General features: G+C 40.9%; 1 protein-coding gene and 1 long non-coding RNA gene across 2 annotated transcripts in view; one reads left to right on the plus strand and one right to left on the minus strand.

Moving 5' to 3' along the window:
* mrps18a (mitochondrial ribosomal protein S18A) overlaps positions 1–16,549 on the minus strand; it is a 119,405-nt gene extending 102,856 nt beyond the window's left edge. Inside the window, exons 1-3 of the mRNA XM_073056081.1 lie at positions 16,361–16,549; positions 11,969–12,000; positions 2,578–2,682 (exon numbers count right to left, since the gene is read on the minus strand). Of these exons, the coding sequence (XP_072912182.1) occupies positions 2,578–2,682; positions 11,969–12,000; positions 16,361–16,520 (297 nt within the window). The 5' untranslated portion in view covers positions 16,521–16,549. The remainder of the gene's footprint in view (positions 1–2,577; positions 2,683–11,968; positions 12,001–16,360) is intronic.
* The window catches only part of LOC140733154 (uncharacterized), a 162,517-nt gene continuing 156,169 nt past the window's right edge, over positions 16,415–22,762 (plus strand). Inside the window, exon 1 of the long non-coding RNA XR_012100234.1 lies at positions 16,415–16,529. This is a non-coding gene — a long non-coding RNA (uncharacterized lncRNA). The remainder of the gene's footprint in view (positions 16,530–22,762) is intronic.

The raw sequence follows: 22,762 nt of genomic DNA on the forward strand, positions 1-22,762 counted from the left end.
GAGCAAACTATATAAGGTTCACTTCAGGTTGTGGGGGAGGGGCGCTGGGGATGGTTGCAGAAACAATATCATTTTTATTCTGCCAGTGGATGCAATGACAGAAGGAGTGCAAGATATAAACTAGGAATGGAGATACAGATGTTTAGTTTAGATTGGTCATGGCATAAAAAAGGTTGGGAACCCCTGGCTTATCTGCTATCAGACAGAATACAATTAAACAATGTTCTTTCAACCCTTTCGGACCCTGCATCTTTTATGCAGTTTTCTGCATTTTCAAGGATTATTAAACTTGTGCCCGAAATGCACTAGCTATTCACATGAAAATATGCCAATGAATCGCATCCAATTAAAACTGCATTTGGAAAAGAACAACAATGTCAAAATGTGATTGCAAAGCCATGATTGTTATGCCAGTCAAATGCAACAGCAATAATTCCTCAAATGACATTAGTTAAGAGAGGAGTATCGAAGATAACACCAGTCCTTTGGCCCCATACTCTCAACTCACAAACATCAGGCCTGTAACTCCAGCTACTGGCCCGGTCTCACTGATTCAGTCTTCGGCCTTTACACATTCAATCTCCAGACATGCCAAGCTCCGGACTTCTACCATCAGCTTTGCTCTCCAGATTTCGCCAACCTCTGGGTATCAACCCTAGGACTCGCGAATCACAGGTTTGACCTTCAGGCCTCCACCAACCCAAACTCTGAGATCATGACCTATGAACTTGTGACCTTTAAATCTGTTCAACACATTAAGTTAGGGGTGTTACGAATGTGAAGCAACTCTGAGGGGCAGAAGGGTACAAAGTCGCCCCCTCCTTCTTGAGAATCGCAAGATCGCTATTATTTCGGGTCTGAGACCCAGGAAATGAGAGACATCCAGAATACACAAGGTTTGGAATGTGTCCTGACATCAGCGGAACGGAACCACTGATAACGGTCATTGTCTCTTGGAGACGGAATTGTGTATTGAGGACTGTACTATTCATTGAAACCCCTCAGGGGACAACCAGAGTGGTCTGGTTGAGGGATTGCATCATCCCAACCTGACTGACATCTGAGACCCCGTGAGTAAGGATAAAAGAGTGTCTGGGGAACAACCCCTTTAGACGCACCAGGAGAAATGCTAGAAATCCCGTGACAGCGTTTTATAGCAAAAGCCGGTGGGGGCTCGTGTGCGTCCTCCCTTGCCTGGGTGGCGAGCTCACCACGGAAGAACAGTTTAGCTAAAGGAGAGGTCACAATTGAACGGCCACGGCAACGAGACACCTGACGGATCGAAATCATAAAGGAAGGTTGGGGAAAAAAACCCGTAGCGGTAACTGTTTCCATCCTATCTCTCTCTCTCTCTCCAACAACTGCAACATAGCGGTCCTCAACGGCTGCAGCCTGCATGAACTGAGTGAACTTTATATTTCCATCGGACAATACATTATCCCCTAGACAACGATAGAGCTTATTTCTTATTGATTATTATTATACCCGCACTTTTAGATTTAGTATTGACGATGTATATTATCTGTATATTTGCATTGATATTATTTTTGTGTATTTTTACTAATAAATACTGTTAAAAATAGTATCATCAGACTTCAACGGACGTCTCTATCTTTGCTGGTAAGTGATCCAGTTACGGGGTTCGTAACAGGGGCGATAAAAGACAGAATTAGTAGTACCGCCTCTTCACGGTTCCAGCAACCCAGCTTCCATCCGTGTTCCAGTGCACTCTGTGTGGAGTTTGCACGAGGCAACAATTCACCTGCAAGCCTGTCGAGGTCATCTACCATATCCAGTGTTCCTGGTGTGACCTTCCCTATATCAGTGAGACCCAATATAGATTGGGGGACCACTTCATTCCATCAACAACAGGGAGGATTTCCCGGTGGCCAACCATTTTAATTCCACGCCCCATTCCCATATGTTGGTCTATGGCCTCCTCTACTGCCACAATGAGGCCACTCTCAGGTTTGAGAAGCAACACCTCATATTCTATCTAGGTAGACTCCAACCTGACTGCATAAACATTGATTTCTCAAACTTCTGGTAATTTCTCCTCCACCTCTCCTTTTCCATTCCCCATTCTGGCTCCCTTCTTAATGCTTTCTCTTTTCCTCACCTACCTATGGCCTCCCTCTGGTCCCCTCCTCCTTACTTTACCCCCATGGTCCACTCTCCTCTCCTATCAGATTTCCTCTTCTTCAGCCTTTTATCTTTTCCACATATCACCTCCCAGTTTCTCACTTCATCCCCCTCCCTCACCTACCTACCTTCCCACTCACCTGGTTTCACCTACCACCTTTCAGCTTGTACAACTTCTTCCCTCTTCCTTTCGAGTCTTGATGAAAGGTCTTGACCCAAAACATCGACTTTTTATTCCTTTCCAAATATACTGCCTGACCTGCTGACTTCCTCCAGCATTTTGTGTGTTATTCTGGATTTCCAGCATCTGCAAAATCACTTGTGGGTACCTTCTATCCACCCTCTCTGTGGCTATACTATTGAAAGTCATTCATTAAAAATTACTACTACACAAATTGACATTACACAGAAATATAACTTAGATAATATACTTACTGTATAGTCATATTTATGTTTCAGATTCCACTTGCAGATTGGACACTGTCCTGTAAGATTTGGTTTGGAAGCTTCTGTCGAATCTTCAACTATTTTTCCTTCAATCTGAAAGCAGAATGGATGAATATGACCATTATAGATGTATTTATTGTATTACGATGTATTTATTGGTCAAGAATACTCCTGGGTTCTCCAAATAATTCAAGAAAAATAGAATTCACCCTAATGCAAAGGAACTGATAGACCCTCATTGTTATGAGCCAAGGATAGATTATTACCATAATCTATAATCAAAGTTCTCAAAATGACTTCAGAATGCATTTTTTGCCTTGGAATCTTTAGAACCATTGCCAATTTCCCTGGCTTACACTGTCTGAACAAGTGCTGCGAGTTTGAAGAGTAGTGGCAATACTGTTGTTACAGAGATAAGACTACAACATAAATTACTGAAGGAATTAGAGTGGAGATGATGAGATAGAGACCATACACGCCTGATGGCCAGATCAACAAAAAGCCAATTAAATAGTTCACTTTTTTGGAAATGAAGAACACATGTACAACAAAACCTAATACGATTTCAGCCCAGTTGTATCAGGAGCAATCACTGTTCTCATCAAGATGCAGGCACATCTGTCCATGTTGTTACTGACAAGAACCCTTCCAGAGACAAAGTCATGTCTTTGCTCTGAGAACAAGATACCCACCACCTCCAGTTGGGACTAAAACTCAAATCCAGGAATTCACGAGAAACACGACCAGCAGCAGAAATGCATTCCACCAGAATATATCATCTGCCATAGACCTTCCTCAAATCAGGGAAGCAGCCTTTGTTCCACAATAACTGCAGTTGGTCATGACACCACAAAGACAAAATGCCGTCTGGTGAATCTTTAACTGATACTGAGGAGAGAAAATTTTAAGATATGTTGATAGGCATTGAGTTATGGCAGAAGCACCAACGAAGAGGATGGAAATGACTAGAAACAACGTCAACAGCTGTGGCAGGGCCTGAATGCCAACATCTTCTACAAAGCAAAACCAACAACATACATGACAACAAGGTTTTGCTCCCAGTTGATCTCAATGCCTTTTATGTTCACTTTGAGCAACAGAACATGGAGACACCTTCACAAAGTCACGCAGCTCCCAACGACCCTGTGATTTCGGTTTCTGAGGCCGGCGTGAGAGCATCACTCAGATCAGTGAGTCCACAAAAAACATCTGGCCCAGATAGTCTACCTAGCCGAGCACCAAAGACCATGCCAATCAGCTTTTCGAAGTACTGCAGCAGACTTAGGTACCCATATGCTTCAAGCAAGCTTCAATCATACCGGTGCCCAAGAAGAATATGGTAACCTGCCCCAATGACTACTGTCCAACAGCAGTTACATCCACTGTGATGAAGTGGTCTAAGAGGTTGGTCATGAAGCATATCAATTCCTACCCAAGGAGTGGCTTGGATCAGCCTACTATCACAACAGGTCCACAGCATCTGCCATTTCACTGGTTCTTTGCTCAACGCTGGAACATTGGGACAATGAGGATACATACATCAGGATGGTTTTCACTGAATACAGCTTTGCCTTTACTACTATAATCCCCACAAAACTCGTCAATAAACTCCAAGATCTCGATACCTCTTTGTGCAACTTGATCCTTGATTTCCTCACTTGCAGTTCAGACTGGCAGTAACATCAGCACAGGTGCACCATAAGACTGTGTGCTTAGCCCCCTCCTCTACTTGCTTTATACTTATGATCGTGTGGCTAAGTACAGCTCCAATACCATATTCAAGTTTGCTGAAAACAGTATTGTTGATGGCTGAATCAAAGATTCATTTACTGTCAAAGTATGCAACCCTGAAATTCTTCTTCTCCAAGTAGCCATGAAATGAAGAAAGAAAAGCTGCACAACCATCATCCCCCTTCCCCGCACAAAAACAGAACAGGCACATCAACTCCCAAATCCCTCCTCCCATATAAAAAAAACAAAAAGGAACAGGCATATCGACCCCCAAATCCGCTCCCCGCACAAAAGAAAAGGAAAAAACAAGAAAGATTAAACTAGAAACACAGAATACAAAACAAAATTAAAAGACCAAAAGAATTCTATAGTCCAAGTCCAAATCCAAAACACAGAAAACCTGGGCAACATTCTCCGGGCACAGCAGCAGCCTCCCCTCTCCAATGGTGTAGCAAAGTAATGTTCGGTGATCAAAAGGCAGGCAACCAACGCTCACCTTTCGCACTCGCTTTGATGCTTCAATCTCTTATCATTTCAATCAGCACACAATGGAAGCTTTAATTAACAAAATGGACAAGCATCAGCTCATGCCCTGTCCCATAGCCTGCCCACCACGAGGTTCGTCCATGCTGCCACTGTCTCCCAGAATCCTCTCGGAGACTGCAAAGAGCTGAAGCACTCAAACGATTTCCAAACTTATGCATTCGCCTCATTGTTTCAATCTCCCTCGTTGCTTTCATCGGCAAACAATGGAAGCTCTAATTTGCGAAATGGAGATAAACATTGGTTCACATCCTGCAGCTGTCCTGAAGCCTGCTGGTTCGTATATACTGCCAAGTTCCTCTTGGAGACTGCAGAGTGCTGGAACACCCAAACGATCTCCAAGGAGCAAATCAAAGACTCCACAACAGACCTAGAATAACATCCAAGATGAAAAGCAAGCATAAAATACATAAAAGAAGTGAAATATATGGTTTCATGATCTGTCTATAAGATGCCAACCAAAGGAGCGTTGTACACACACGCCATCTTGACCACCATTTTGGTAGAAATGAATTGGCATTCGATGAAAATCTGGTTGAATGGTACCACAACAACCTCTCACTCAATGTCAACAAAATCAAAAAAACTGATTATTAACTATAAGAATGTTATAAGGATATAATAATGATCATAGAGGCACAGTCAGATCTGTAATTACAGGTAAGTACCTTTATTGTCTCAACAGAAGAACATGTGAACTTACACAATCAATAGCTGTATGCACACCTACTAAGTTTTCCCAACCTTCCATGAACAAAGAAGAGAAAAGATAAGATATTACCTATTAAAAAGGAGTTTTTGCTGCTGGCCACATGTTCCTTGTAGTTCCATTTCAGGGCAGATCACATCCATGATAGTTGATTTCCTACAGTTACCAGCGCTATGTTTTTGGAGCTCCTAATTCTAATAGTGTTCCATCAGTTGAACTGGTGGATCTCCATCCAACTGGTTCAAAATCATGCTACCTACATGAATCACCTTCTTATTGGTTCTAGTTTGGGGCTACAACCAACATTATTTCATGGTTCTGCCCCCCCCCCCCCCCCCAAGCCTTGTGTATTTGTTTCTTTCGATTTTGACTGGTCCAGCCAGAGTCTAATGAGATCACAGATAGCTTCTTTGATAGGTCCGGCACTTTACATAATAAAGTTACTCATCTGAGAATGGCCTCGGGTTTAGCAGGTCATTACCTGAAGGTCCTTGTGTTCACATTCAATTACTCTGAATAAATTATCTCCGAGCAAGAATCAGTTCAGAGTCCACAAAACGGGTGGAAACAAAGACAACTGGTTTGACTGCTTCCCCTCACCTTGATTGATTAAAATCTACTGACTTGTAGACTGTAGTTCCTTCTGGACAACAGGAAGAAGAAACAGGATGTCCATGAGCCAGTCCTCATTAGGAAAAAGGAGATGGAGAGGGTCGGTAACTTTAAATTTCTTGGCATTATCTTATCAGAGGATCTGTTCTGGGACCAGCACGTAATTGCACAGATTCAACATGTCACCTAAAACCTTGAGCAACTTTTATAGATGCACATTGGAGAGTATCTTGACTGGCTGTATCATGGGCAGTATGGAAACAACAATGCCCATGAACAAAAAAGCCCAAGAAAGTGGTGAACACAGCACAGTCCATCACAGGCAAAGCCATTCCTGCCACTGAGTACATCTATGAAGACGTGGAAACCACAGAAAGGGTGTTGAGGAGATTTACAAGGATGTTAACTGGATTGGGGAGCATGCCTTATGAAAATAGGTTGAGTGAACTCTGCCTTTTTTCCTTGGAGCGACGGAGGATAAGAGGTGACCTGATAGAGGTGTACTAGATAGTGAGAGGCATTGATCGTGTGGATAGTCAGAGGCTTTTCCCCCAGGGCTGAAATGGCTAGCACAAGAGGGCATAGTTGTAAGGTGCTGGGGAGTAGGTACAGAGGAGATGTCAGGGGTAAGTTTTTTTTAACGCAGAGAGTGGTGAGTGCGTGGAATGGGCTGCTGGCAGCGGCGGTGGAGGCAGAAACGATAGGCTCTTTTAAGAGACTCCTGGATGGCTACGTGGAGCCTAGAAAAATAGAGGGCTATAGTTAAGGCCTAGGTAGTTTTAAGGTAGGGACAGATCTGGCACAGCTTTGTGGGCCAAAGGGCCTGTCTTGTGCTGTAGGTTATCTATGTTTCTATGAACACCGCCACAAGAAAGCCGCATCCATCATGAAGGACCCCACCATCCAAGCCATGCTCTTCCCTTGCTACTGCCATCAGGAAAGAGGTACAGGAGCTTTAGGTCCCACAACACCAGGATCAAGAACAGTTATGAACCAGCATTCATAATTTCGCTCAACTCAACTCTGAAGGTTCCACAATCTATAGATTCACTTTCAACTCTACAACTCATGTTCTCTGTGTATTTATTTGCACAGTTTATCTTCTTTGTACATTGGTTGTTTGTCAATCTTTGTGTGTAGACTTTTTTCCAGTGATTCTACTGCATTTCTCTGTTCTAGTGTAAATACCTGCAAGGAAATTAATCTCAAGGTAGTATATAGAGACTTTGATAATAAATTGACTTTGAACTTTTAACTATTTTTATTTTGCTTTACAAGACACAAGAGACTGGGGAGAAAGAAACCATCAGAGCACTGGGTTTATCTTACAGTTCAAAGATATACCAGTTAGTAGGTCAAATGGTCATTGTAAATTGTCCTATGATTAGACTAGGATTAAAATAAGTGGATTGCTGTACAGTACGGCTCATTGGGTCAGAAAGGTCTGTTCCACACTGTATCTCCAAATAAATAAGTACATAAATTGATGTGTACAGCTTATAAAGTCTCCTTCTGACTCATAGCTGGAACGTATGAAAAATTCCTGATGAAGAGTCTCATCTCAGAGACATAAGAGACTTCTGATGCTGGAAATCTAGAGCAACACAGGAAAGAGCTGGAGGAACTCAACCGTCCATTTCCTTCCACAGATCCTGGTTCCTCCAGCTCCTTCCTATGTCGCTCCAGATTTCTAGCATCGGAAGTCTTGTGTCTCCAAGAACAAATCCTTATCATTTGTTAGCCAAGATTCATTATTAAAAGTTCATCAGCTTTTTTTCACACTGCCATTCTTCCCACTTTCTCTTGATTTTGACTAGATACACTAATGTTGATATCGCTTCCCGCTCAATTCCTCCAAAACCTCACACCCACAATGCTTACTTGCTTTTTTCCCTTTCAAATTTCAAGTTCAGGTTTATTGCAATTCAACCATACACATGTATAGCACCAAGTGAAACAACATTCCTCTCGACCAAGATACGTACAACAGCACGTATAATTCACACACAACACATAACGTGATATTGCCACAAATAAGTTAATACTAAGGCATTATGACACAAGTTAAAAAGTAAACAGTAGCACTTCATATGTGATGAGACCTGGCTAGTGCCAGGAAGTTCTGTAATCTCATTGTTGGTACCACTATACAACTGTCAGTATTGAAATTGCTATATCAATTTTATCCATGAGAAAAGCAGTTCTTGAACTTTCACTTAATTGTTCCTCCAAATCCTTTCAATCTATAAAACCATATTTCACCTAGTTTTGCAATTTTAAAAAACACACACCACAAAAATTCCCAAAGAACATGGTATTAAGACAGCTATGCTCAAAGTTCAAAGTAAATTTATTATCAAAGTATGTTTGTACATATATGTCATATCTAACACTGAGATTCATTTCTTGTGGGCATACTCTATAAATCCATAATGGAATCTTCTTCTTCATGTGCCTTGCGCATTACACGCTTGGGTGATCATGGCTTTCCACATTGAATGATCCCTCGCAGCATCAATATCTCGCACATTTAGATTTGTTAGTTCTTTCAGTGTGCACATATATTCTTCCTTGCCTTCCTCTTCCGCGTTACAGCCTTGTAATGTAAGGCATTCTATTTCTCCCTTTCTGATGACATGGCCCAGGAAATTAAGTTTCCTCTCATTTATTGTTCTCATTAAAGATCTTTTTGTATGGGCACGTTGGAGTACTGTCTCCATATGATATTTTCAGCATTCTTCTAGGAAACCACACTTCTGTTGCTTCTAAGTATTTTTGGCATACTGGTGTTTTAGTCCATGTTTCGGAAGCATACAGCAAGATTGACCAGATGTAACATTTTAGTAGCCTAAGCCTCATTGTCATAGAAATGTGTCTGTTGGTAAAAATGGGTTTCATTTTTTGGAAGTTGGTTTTGGCACTGGCAATTCTTTTTATTTCTACTTTATTTCTAGCATCTTGTGATATAAAGCTACCAAGGTAATTAAAGCTAGTCTTTTGTTCAATCTCTTGGTTAGCGTTGTACAATTGGCAGTTGGGAGTATCTTGCTGTTTTGATATTACCATATATTTGGTTTTTTTACAGTTGATGGTTAGACCAAAATCTGCACTTGTTTGTACTACTTTGTCTAGGAGAATTTGTAGGTCTTCTGCAGCACATGCTATTAGGGTGGTATCATCTGCATATTTTATATCGTTGAGGTTAACATCTCCAATTTTTATTCAATCCAGGTCTTCTTTTTCTCTGAAAATCATTTCACGATAGATATTAAATAATTCTGGTGAGGCAACGCATCCTTGTCTAACTCTTCTTTGAATTTTAGTCCAAAATTTCCTAAATTTTTACTGCTGTCATTTGATTCCAATATAAATTTTGAAGCAGTTGTTGGTCCCTTCCATCAATGTTTAGCTTAGCGAGAATTTGAAATAATTTTTCATGTTGCACTTTGTTGAATGCTTTAGTGAAACCAATAAAACATAAAAAGACATCATTTTGATATTCAATTGCCGTTTCTGAAAGCATTCGTAGTATGAAAATTGAGTTCCTAGTTCCTCGATCCTCAATAAACCCAAACTGCAGTTTAGAAGTTTCTGGCCTTAACCTGTTTTTAATTCGACTCAGAATAATTCTCAACAAAATCTTTATTATGTGACTCATAAGACTGATTGTTCTATAATTTTCGCAATCAATAGCTCCAGGAATTTTTGGCAGAGTTATAAATACTGATACCAAGAGATTGTCAGGCAATACACCAGACTCATATATGCCATTAAACAGTTCAAAAAGAAGACACCCAGATCTTCTAGGGCTTGTATCAATTCCACTGAAATTTCATCAGGTCCAGTGGCTTTACCACGTTTCATGCTTTTCATTGCTTTAGTCATTTCTTCTTTGGTAATAGGTTGGCCAAAATTAGGGTGTTTAATATCTGCGAGTTCCCCTCTATTATCTTCAAAACACTGCTCCATATGCTGAATCCACCTCTCACATACTTTATCTGGATCTGTTAGGATGGATCCATCTGCTGATCTTACACATCCTGTAGAGGAGGTTTTCTTAATTCCAGTAATTTCCTTAATTTTCTTGTGCATTTCTTTGCTGTTATTAATAAAGCCTTCTACTTCATTGCATTTTTGATTCAGCAATTCTTCCTTTGCAATACTGCACAAATGTCTGGTCTGTCTGTCTAGCTCTCTGTATTGCACTTCATTATTCTTCACTAACCTTCTTTGTTCCATCAGATCTAGAATTTCTTGGGTTATCCACCCCTTGTTGGTGTATTGGATTTCTTGTTCTGGGATTATCTCCTCTGCTGATTGCTGTAAGGCATATTTAAATATGTCCCAAATAGGTGTTGTTTCATTTTCATTGAGGTGTTCTTCTACAGCTGTTTTGAATTGTTGCTTAAGTATACCATCGTTTTTAAGTTCTCCCAACATATACTTCCTTCTCTTTTTTCCACGTTTCAGTTTCTTTAATTTTGTTTTGATGGTAACTATCACTGGATAGTGATCTGAATCACAGTCTGCTCCTGGGTAGGCTTTAGAACTTGTGATATTATTTCTAAAGCATTCATTGGTGGTAATGGAATCTATTTAATTCCTTGTTCTATCTCCAGGGCTAATCCAAGTACACAGTCTATGTGGATGGTTTTTATACCAAGTATGGGTGATCACTTGGTTGTTTCTGACACACCAATCAGTAAACCTTTCTCCATTTTCATTTTTCTCCCCTAATCCAAAAGGTCCTATGATGTTATCAACCTTATCCTGTCCAACTTTGGAGTTAAAATCTCCCATGACTAGTTTTATACCCTGAGATTTACATTGCTCATAAGTACTGTCAAATAATAACCATAAAAGAATCAATGGAAGTCCACACCAACTTGGGCATTCAACCAGTGTACCAAAGGCAACACACTGTGCAAGTACAAGAAATAATAATAATAATAAATATATAAACAATAAATATCGAGAACATGAGATGAAGAGTCCCGGAAAGCTCTCTTAAAATCTCAAAAATTTACAGTGTTTAAGCTAGCAATTCAGTCTATTATGTCCATTTTAGAAACACAGAAAACATACAGCACAATACAGGCCTTTCTCCCCACAAAGCTGCGCCGAACATGTCCCTACCTTAGCTGTAAATGAGCTCTTAGCCTAACCTAATTCCCAGTTTTGGTCTATTATTTTGTTGGTTTTTAACATGTCAGTGCATACCCAGCTACTTTTCAACCACAAGATATTTAAAACTCTAACACTACATTCTGCCTTCAATGTTCTGATGTTTTGGAATGATCTGTACGGTTGCCATACAAAGTTTTTTCCACTCTTCCTTCATACATGTGACACTAATAAAACAGTTACCAGAGAACAGATCAGATTGGAAAAGCACTGTGAGCACTGCTAAGGAAAGCTATCCGTTCTCTCAAAGTCCTCTTCATTTTATGCAGCTGAATTACATTTCACCTTGGTCTCATCAATTCAAAAACCAAACTAAACTCCATCTAATTATCCCAAGCAACAGCTTTGTGATCTTTCACAGTACCTTTTACTTTCTTCACAAAAATACCTTTGCTAAAATGTGGTGATCCAAATCACACACAGAAATATACAATCATCGTACTCTAGCTGTGGTCTCATGCTTTATATAGTTGTAAGATAAATACTTGTACTAATACGCTTCCGCTAATAAAGGGAAAGGCTATTTTCTCTGGCAAATGGTAGGTTATGGTTCAACTGCAGCAGATTTTTAAAGAGAGTTCCTTAGTCAGCTATACTCACTGTGATGGTCTGTCCCTCCTGGATGTGGACAACTGTAAAACAAATAAAATGCAGAGAATGAAAACCATGTTTGTGGTATAAAGTTACTTGAGATTTTTATGAACCAAGTAATGCCAACAGAAGTCAAGTGAACTCAAAACAAAATCTCTTCAGTGCACTAGTCAAATGGCTGAAATCACACTACTATTCATCAGGCTTAAGAAATGCCTTCAAGAGATTCCCGGGGTTCTCAACCCTTTTTACGTCATGGACCCCAGGTTGGGAACTCCTGATTTAGTACAACCACCCACATTCAATCCAGATGTCCACTGCTGTTTGTTAAGATCGCACATTTTCCCTGAGCTTCTTCCAGGCACTCAGCTTCCTCCCACATCCAAACAACTGCTTGTTGCTAGGTTAATTGGTCACTATAAATTGCCCTCACGTGCACAGTACTGTTCAAGGGTCTTAGGCACACGTAGAAAAAATCTGTAAAACAAAGACGCTTTCAAAAATAATGAAAAGTTTCTAATTATCAAAAAATTACTATAAACAGAAAAAAAACTAAATTAAATCAACGTTTGGTGTGACCTTTAAAACTGCATCAATTCTCTCAGGTATACTGTTTTGCCATTTTATAAAAAATCAGCTGGTAGGTTAGTCAAGCATCTCGAAGAACTTCCCACAGTTCATTTGCAGACTTTGTCTGTCTCACTTGCTTCTGTATCTCCAGTTAATTCCAGAGAGCCTTGATGTTGTTGAGATCACAGCTCTGTTGAGACCATACCATCAGAAACCATATAAAAATCCAGGGTGCCTAAGACTTTTGCACAGTACTGTATGTGAGGAAACAATAAGATTAGTGCAGGACTGGTGTAGACACATGCTTGATCAGCATGGACTCAGGCAAAAGGGTCTGATTCCATCAATACTTATTCAGCACAAGTAACTTCTCCAAATATAATTCATTAAACTGATGGCTATTCTTTCGCATGCTATAGATATTGTTGAAAAATTCCACAACTTGCATCAATAATCAGGACAAAAACCTGGAGGTTCTTCTGCTGATATTGTTGTCTATCATCACCCCTCTCTCTAGTAGCACGAAACTGGTACTTATCCCATGTTCTGGGAATGTCAGGGCTTTATGAATATAAGCAACTCTTCATTAAAAGACAGTGGGGTATCTAGTGTGCTCTACAAGCACTTGTTAAGCTGGAAGTTAATGAAAATATACATAGCTCTACAAACTGCCATAAAAATATTGTGAAGAATTGGCCAGTCAGCAGTCATGTTGCCAGTTTTCACAATTCAAATTTCTTCTTCTTAGGTAATCTCTCAGGATCAAGGAGACTTACTTCCATTTTGTCCTGTTGGTTCTAAGGTAGCTGATCAGATCAATATGGGAACTGGAGATTGCCTCAAAGGACTGGATAAATTGTAAGGTGATTTACTCCTTCCAGTGCTTACACAAAGCTGTTGTGTGCTCCCAACGCACGGCATTGAGATTCTCAATACAATCCTGAATCATCCTTCACCATTCAGTGCAGTCATGGGTGAATTATTCATAAATCATTGGGCATGCTGCATTTTCACAAGAAAGTTGTAATATCATGTTTTCATTTTTTTCCTCTGTTCACATGATAATGTCTTCAGAATAGAGAGAACAGAGGGCATCCTTTGGGAGTCTGGTGTTAGGCATGCAAGCAATGTGGGCCACCTAACGTGGCCAAATTTTTGAGTGTAACTAAAACCTCAGTATAAGGGATGCTGAACTGGGAAAGGGCACTGTGAATGGTTCATTTGTCCTTTCAATGAACCTTATTCATCCTGTGCAGACTTCTATTCAACTCCTATTATTATGTCCATTGCTAATAGTTAAGCAGCTAATTGCTGGTAACCCAGAGGAGATGCTGGAGGAATGCAGCAGGTTAGGCAGGAATAATGGAGAGAACTGCAGATACTTTATTTCTGGCTGCACGAGTGCTTATGGAAGAATGAAACTGAAGGGGCTCAACTTGACGGTTCTATTCCTTTGCCTACCTTACTGAACATAAAAAGACAATCAGAAACATGAGAACGTGCTGAAATCCAAATCAATGCACACAAAATGCTGGAGGAACTCAAAAGGTCAGGCAGCATCGATGGAAGCGAATAAACAGTTGACACTTCGGGCTGTTCAGGGATGAAAAGGAAGAGGGAAGACAACAGAATAAAAAAGGTGGGGGAGGGGAAATAGGATAGCTAGAAGGTGATAGGTAAGACAACTATCATGTTACCACTTCTGAACGCATATTGTGTGCATTGTGTTATAGTTATAGATCTATACAGCATAGAAACGGGGCATTCAACCCAGTCATCCATACTGACCAAGTTGCCTAACTGTATTAGTACCATTTGCTTGCACTTGCTCCATATCCCTCCAGACTTTTCCTATCCATATAACTGTCCAAATGTATGAAGTATGTTGTAATTGTACTCCTATTTCTACTACTTCTTCTGGCAGCTTGTCTATATACCCACCACCTTCTGTGTGAAAAAATCTTCCTTTAGGTCCCTTTTAAATCTTTGGCAGGGGTGAGGGGTAGTAATTGTCAACTCCTCAAGTTGAAAACTGATTCAGGGTTTCAAACCAAAACGTTGATAATACATTTCCCACATGCAGATGCAGCTCAACCCATAGAGTTCCTCTAGCAGATTGTTAGTTAATGGCAATAAATATGCTGACAGTCTGGGAGATAATATCGCATTAATTCATATGGTTCCCTTTGTGTCCTGTTCAAGATATCTCCAAGTGTTTTACTTTGGTATTACCCACCAACAGTAAGATCCATAGAGGTGCTTCTTCCTCAAAATGGCAATATCTATCATCCGCCAACAGGCCCGTGGCATCTTTTCACAGCTACCAACTGGGCACGAGGTCCAGAAGCCTGAGACACCACACCACCAGGTTCAAGAACAGACACAAGAGTTTGTGCATATACTGGAAATTCTGAACAGCACACACAATATGCTGGAGGAACTCAGCAAATCAGGCAGGATCTATAAAGGGGAATGAACCGTTAACATTTTGGGGCGACACAGTAAAACTGAAAAGCTCCCATGCACATAGCCATTTTGTTGCCATGCAGTTGGAATAGACAAGGCGAGAAGTTCACAAAATGTGAAAGATTTTCTTTGCTGCACTGAACGTCATTATACTCTTCAATTAATAAATAAAAACAAAAGCGCGTGATTTTCCAAGTTTCATTCTAAATATTCATAGTATGCACATTACGAAAAAGATATTTAAAACTCTGCACATTTTCAGACAGTGTAAATTTTTCTGCTCAGAGCAACGGTTGGTCTGCGCAGCGGTGAAGAAAAATTAGAGGGAACGTTGTTTTGGACTGGAAAGGAAAGGGGACAAAGCCAGATTGAAAATTTAAAGGGAAGGTTGAGAAGCATAATTTGACAGGTAATGTATGTCTGTGATGCTGATACAAGTAAATTCTTCATTGAGTATAACAATAAATCTGATTCTGAGTTTGAGGCACATCACTTTTCCACTTCTGCAGAAATGTCACTGGCTGGATGGCACGACAATTCAAATGTGCAGGAACAGAAGAAGCTGCAGAGAGTAGTGGACTCAGCCCAATAGATCCCTCTCCACCATCAAAAGGATCAACATCCGGGCCATGCCACCTTCTTCCAACTACTACAGGGCAGGAGGTACAAAAGCCAGAAGTCCCACACCACCAGGTTCAAGCATAGCTACTTCTCTTTAACCACTTAGTTCTTGATTCAAATGGCAGCACAACCCTAACTCAAGTTCAAATTCATGTTATTGTCATTCAATGGTACACATGCACACAACCAAATGAAACATCTATGCTCTGGACCAAGGTGCTCAACACCGCACATTTAAGACATACACATAGAGCACACAAAGTAATATAACCACAAATAAATTAAGCAACAATAAGCCCACTTTACACAATGGGTTATTTTTTTCTGTCCTGATTACATTCTTTCCTGCTTAATACTCTATGTTTTCTCGTTGTTTCTCTGAAGATATGTGCTTGTGATGCTGATGCAGGCTGAGATTTTCATTGGCTTATGCATACATGTACTTGTGCGTATGACCAATGAACATGACAGTATATCTTTCTCCAGCTGAGTGCTATGATTCCGGCAACTACTTTTGTTCGCCTGCATGGTTTTCCTCCGTTCTGCCCCTCTTTGCACTCCTGTAACTGTAAACTGAACGTGGTGCAGACGAACCACGCCTGTCCACCAATCAATTGGCTCCAATGCCTGGCAATCAACCGATCTTCAGCCAATCGGCAGCCCAGCCCCCGCGTCCCCTACCGTCAATCAAAGCGGACCCTGCCCCAGTACGCGCGTGTGTTGCCGGCCCTCCTTTGCACTCACTTTCCCGCAGCCCTCGGGCTGGCACAAGACACGAAGTCAGCGGCGGCCGATGGCCTCTAATAATTTCCGGTAAAAACCGCCGACAGGAAGCCCAAAGAGACAGTGTCGTTAGTCTCCGGCAAATCGGCAACAAAATCCGCGTTGCCGATTGCACCGCCATCTTCCAAGTGTGAGTGAACAACTTCGTCCCGCCCCTTCCGCTTCCGCCGGCAGCATTGTACGTCAATCAAACACTAAATCTATACAAGGGATCCTCGGACAGATGCTGGGAAGGAGGATAGTTAGAAGGTGATGGGTGATGCCAGGAGGGTGGGAAAGGCAAAGGACCGGAGAAGAAAGAATCTGATAGGAGAGGAGAGTGAACCATAGGAGAAAGAGAAAGAAGAAGGGACCCAGAGGGCAGTAATAGGCAAGTGAGAAGAAATAAAAGGTCAGAAAGGGGAATTAAGACAGACAGACATACTTTATTGATCCCGAGGGAAATTGGGTTAGGAAGGAAAAGTTGATATTTATGCCGTCATGTTGGAGAGGATATCTAAATGGAATAGCTTGGCACAAGAGGAGGCCATGAACCGACATATCGGAATGGGAATGGGAATCAGAATTAAAATGTTGGTGCAGAGGAGCATGATAAAGAGGTCCGCCAATTTACAATGGGTAGCACTGAACATTCTGCAGGAGAAGGGGACAGTATAACCTGTGGAATAGTTCCCAAACAGACTACCAAAGCCATTTGGCAGAGTACTTCATGTCAGAACTTTACTTGGTGGCAGTGAGAGGGGTCAGAAAATTCCTGCACAGTTAGCGCTGCACTCCCAATGGACACCACCCTTGTGGTGAAGATGAGACAAACATCCTCCTTTTGATCTGATTCCACCACCTTTCCCGGCAGAGTTGCGGATGTCAACCACTTAGTAAAGAAAGCATTCTCCTCAAATCCATCTTAAAGCTGATTCCTCTCACCTTAAACCTTTCCTCATGCTTTTCATACTCCTGCCATGGAAAGGAAGTCTTGACTACCCTGTCTTTGCTTCTTATAATTTTATATGGCTCTCTCAGGTCTTCACTCTAGGAAAAATAAGCCAAACCTATGAAAACTCTCTTGGTAATTAAAATACTCCACTCAAGGCAACTTCCCCCACACTCTCCACAGTGTAACCGTATCTTTCCTATAGTATGGTGACCATAATTCCAAGCACAGTCTAATGGTAGTTTGTAAAGTTGCAAAATAATGTTCCAACTTTCATAGTCTATGCCCTGACCTGCAAGGGTAAACATGTTATATTGCTTTCTTCACCAACCTATCTTGCCAGTGTCAGGGAACAGAGACCAGCTATTTGTGCCATTGCCCTTCATTACGTAGAATAGCACAGCAAAGTAACTTTCAGCATTTGATGCCTGCGCCAAGCACAATACTCATTTATTTTTGGGATACGCTGGTTGTTAGCACTTAGTCTGTCTCTGGCTTGATATATGATTTGAGAGTCAGAACACGTTGGTGGATCGGGAACCATATTTTGGTCAGAATGGGTGAGGATGGTAGATTTTCTCTTCTGAAGGGCATTAGTAAGCCTGATGGGTTTTAATAAAAGTCTAAAGGTTTCATGACAATGATTATAGGCTGTTTTCTTTTGCTGTGGTGGATTTAAATTCAAGCTTGCAACTGCTTAACCATTGTGTCAGGACTGCAGGGAATATGTAGACATAGTGGTTAAGTAAGTGAATGGCTAGCCAGAGTTCGCCGTGTTTGATTCAGATATGATCGAGGACACCAACACCCTGGAACAGAAAATCCTACATAAAGTGATGGTTATGGCCCAGTCCCTGCCATTGAGAGCACCTACACCAGCAGTGGCCAGCTTTTTACATTGCATGCGTCAGTTTTTTCACTCACGAGTTCAGATGCGCCATACAACTCTTGTACCCCCATTCAATTCTTGTAAGAATATGTTAATGTAGCACTCATGCGTGAAAAAAATTGCATCTGCACTTGTGCGTGAAAAAATTGACGCATGGAATGTAAAAGGTTGGCCACCCCTGATCTATACGAACTGCTGTCACAGGAAAGTAGCATCCATCGTCAGGATCCCCCACCTCCTAGGGCATGCTCTCTTCTTGCTACTGCCATCGGGAAGAAGATACAGAAGCCTCAGGACTCTCACCACCAGGTTGAATAACAGTTATTACCCCTCAACCATCAGGCTCCTGAACCAGTGAGACAACTTCACTCAACTTCACTTGCCCCGTCACTGACCTGATCCCACAATGTACGGACTCACTTTCAAGGTCTCTTCATCTCATGTTCTCAATATTCAGTGCTTGCTTGTTTATTTATTTATTTATTTATTTATTATTTTCTTTTATATTTGCACAGTTTATTGTCTTTTACACATTGACTGCCTGTCTTTCATTGATTCTCTTATGGTTCTTGGATTTACGGAGTATGCCCACAAGAAAACAAATCTCAGAGTTGTATATCGTGACATACATGTACTTTGATAATAAATTTACTCTGAACTTTGAAATCCAAATATTGAATGGTGACTGAGCAACTTAAATTCAAATTAATAAATAAATCTGCTACTGGTATCTTGGACTATCATTAGTGGTCACTAATGTTCTGCAGGAAAAGAAGCCTGCTCTTCTTGCTTGATCTGACTCGATCTCCGCCAACACTTTATAAGTATTTATTCAGGGGATGTGGGTTTCACAAGCTGAACCAGCATTTCATTGCCCATCGGGAGGTGGTGGTCAGCTGCTTCCTTGAACCACTGCTGTGTCGATTATCCATTGCCGTGGTTCAGAGGGTTGCTTATGCCTTTGTGTCCAGAGGTTGTGGGTTAAGATTCCGCTCTAGAAAATCTGCATAAAGTCTAGCCCTCATGGAGATTCTCTTGAATAATGTGCGAATTTTTAGGTTAGGTATATATAGACTATACAGACCAGAATCAGAATCAGGTTTATTATCACCAGCATGTGTCATGAAATTTGTTAACTTAGCAGCAGCAGTTCAATACAATACATAATATAGAAGAGAAAAAAAAATAATAATAATAATAAATAAATAAGTAAATCAATTACAGTATACACATATTGAATAGATTTTTAAAAACATGCAAAGAACAGAAATACTGTATATTAAAAAAGTGAGGTCATGTCCAAGGTTTCAATGTCCATTTATGAATTGGATAGTAGAGGGGAAGAAGCTGTTCCTGAATTGCTGAGTGTGGGCCTTCAGGTTTCTGTATCTCCTACCTGATGGTAACAGTGGGAAAAGGGCATGCCCTGGGTACTGGAGGTCTTTAATAACGGATGCTGCCTTTCTGAGACACCGCTCCCTGAAGATGTCCTGGGTACTTTGTAGGCTAGTACCTAAAATGGAACTGACTAGACTTACAACCCTCTGCAGCTTTTTTGGGTCCTGTGCAATAGCCCCTCCATACAGACAGTGATGTAGGATGCTCTGCACGGTACATCTAAAGAAGTTTTTGAGAGTATTTGTTGACATGCCAAATCTCTTCAAACTCCTAATGAGGTATAGCCACTGTCTTACCTTCTTTATAACAACATTGATATGTTGGGACCAGGCTAAATCCTCAGAGATCTTGACACGCAGGAACTTGAAGCTGCTCACTCTCTCCACTTCTGATCCTTCTATGAGAATTGGTATATGTTCCTTCGTCTTACCCTTCCTGAAGTCCACAATCAGCTCCTTCATCTTACTGACATTGAGAGCTAGGTTGTTGTTGCAGCACCACTCCACTAGTTGGCATATCTCACTCCTGTATGCTCTCTCGTCACCACCTGAGATTCTACCAACAATGGTTGTATTGTCAGCAAATTTGTAGATGGTATTTAGGCTATGCCTAGCCACACAGTCATGTGCATATAGAGAGTAGAGCAGTGGGCTAAGCACACACCCCTGAGGTGCGCCAGTGTTGATTGTCAGCAAGGAAGATATATTATTACCAATCCGCACAGACTGTGGTCTTCCGGCTAGGAAGTTGAGGATCCAATTGCAGAGGGAGGTACAGAGGCTCAGGTTCTGCAACTTCTCAATCAGGATTGTGGGAATGATGGTATTAAATGCTGAGCTATAGTCGATGAACAGCATCCTGATATACTCCATCCTGGACTATCACAAAATATGCGAGTAAACAGGAGAAATTCATCTGTTGAATCTGATATTGCATTGCAAATGGAGGGATAGAGTTCATGTGCAGGGAGATGAGATTAGTTTCATTTGACATCATGGTTAGCATAAACATGGGCCAAAGGGCCTGTACTTATGCTATACTGTTCTGTTTCCTATGTTGTGTGATATAATAGCACATAATCTTCAGCTGTTGGTCTTAAGATGCTTTGGGATATCTCTTGGCTTGTGGTAAAAGAGCCAAATGTCATATTTCACATTTCCTCCCAAGCTGATGTGTTTCAATTATATGCTTCAAGAACATTCACTGCAGTGGTGATACAATTCAATGAGAGGGAGCAATGTGAATTTGACTACAGCCTCAGAGCCTTGGGGAAATTAAAATGAAAATTACATTCAGCAGAATAACTGAAGGACCCCTCTCCTCGCGTGTGTGAGACACAGATCAAGCATAGAAGTAACGTTTCCTCCATACTGTTTCCGTATCACCTGGCAAAACACAAAACACACACATACAGACACGGCTCTTTTGAGGAAGAGAATAGGAATTAATAAATAAAAGTTAGGTGCCAAACGCAGTCATGCCTCACTTGAGTCTAAAGGTGTATTTTAACTCTAATTTTAGAGTTAGTCCATCAGCTTTGTCTTTATTACACAGAGACTTGATTCCCGTGACATGCTCTGCTTAGGTGGATTAAGACTGCTGTATAAGATTATCCTAACTCACAATGGTTTCCTTCTTTCTCAGAATGATGGACTGAAACAAAAAGTGTAGGATTACCCGACAATCAAAGCCAGCTTAAGCTAAAGACACAAAACATTGATTACTGCAAAAGTACTTCACATTGCTTTTCTTGGTAAGAGCCAGACCACACTTGGAGAATCCAATAAATCACAAGGCGGGTGGTGAGGGACGAGGGCAGTGGAATATATCAAAGTGCCAGGACATGTGTTACCATACTACAGAGGATTTCTTTTTGACTTTTATGTACGGAATGATCTCCAACATTCTATTAATAAGGTTAAAATCTCTGTTTTAAATCACACCTCATGGAGATTGTTCACTTATTCTTTGATTGGATGTGATGTTTAACATTAATGGTATTGGGATCGTAAAGTCACAGAACTTTACTACACAGAATCAGGCCCTTTCGCTTGTCTTACTAATGCCAACCAAATGGCCTACCATAGCTCGTCTCATGTCATAAGCCCATCTGTATATTTATATATTCTTTCCACTCTGGTCATAGTACTGTTTTTGCACCTTAATGCTTAAAAATGATTCCTGTTTCCTAATAGTATCCTTACTCTCTGTGAGTTGAGGAGACGGTTCTTTCCTTCAAAGTGCAAAGTATTATAGTGTTTCATTTCTAACTGGAAGCCGAAGTTCTAAAAGTTCAAAGTAAATTTATTACCGAAATACACATATGTCACTCTATACAACCCTAAGATTCATTTTCCTGCAGGCACACTCAGCAAATCTGTAGAATAGTAGCTATAACAGGGTCAGTGAAAGGTCAATCAGAGTGCAGAAGACAACAAACTGTGCGAATGCAAACATAAATAAATAGCAAGAACAAGGTTCTTATTAATATCAACCATTTAATGTCATGAAGTCATGTAGCTTGCAACCAGGTCCGAACTATCTACCAAACATGCATTTACGCTAATCAGATTCTACCATTCACCTACATTAGAGGGATTTACTATGACCGGCTGACCTGACAACCTGCACGTGTATGGGATGTGGGAGGAAACTGGAGCACCATGAGGAAATCTATGCAGTTATAGGGGGAACGTACAAACTGCACACAGACAGGACCAGAGAGAGATCTGGACTGAACCCACAGCTCTGAAGCTGGGAGGTTCAATATTAGCTAAATCGTTGTGTGTAATGCCAGTTTAAAGTGAAACATTTTCTTGTTTCTAAAGTTTAAAAAAAAAAAGCATAGTTGTGTTTTCCGGTTGGCATATTAAATGCCAAGTTATTCCCAGAGGGCCACAGGAAGGTGAAGGGTTACAGTCTTTTTCTTGAGGTAGAGGGGTCTAAAACTCAACATTAGCATTTGTGTAAGGTGAGAGGGAAAAGATTAAAAGAGGTTCTGAGGGGCAGATTTTTCACACAGAGGTTAGTGGTTATGTCGAGAGTGGGAAGTGGCAGATAGGGGAATAACTACAATGCTTAAAATACATTTGGACAGGTTCATGGTTAGAAAGGGTTTAGAAGGACTTAGTCCAAACACAGACAA

The sequence above is a fragment of the Hemitrygon akajei genome, chromosome 9 (genome assembly GCF_048418815.1).
Source record: "Hemitrygon akajei chromosome 9, sHemAka1.3, whole genome shotgun sequence".
In the NCBI taxonomy this organism is placed as follows: domain Eukaryota; kingdom Metazoa; phylum Chordata; class Chondrichthyes; order Myliobatiformes; family Dasyatidae; genus Hemitrygon; species Hemitrygon akajei.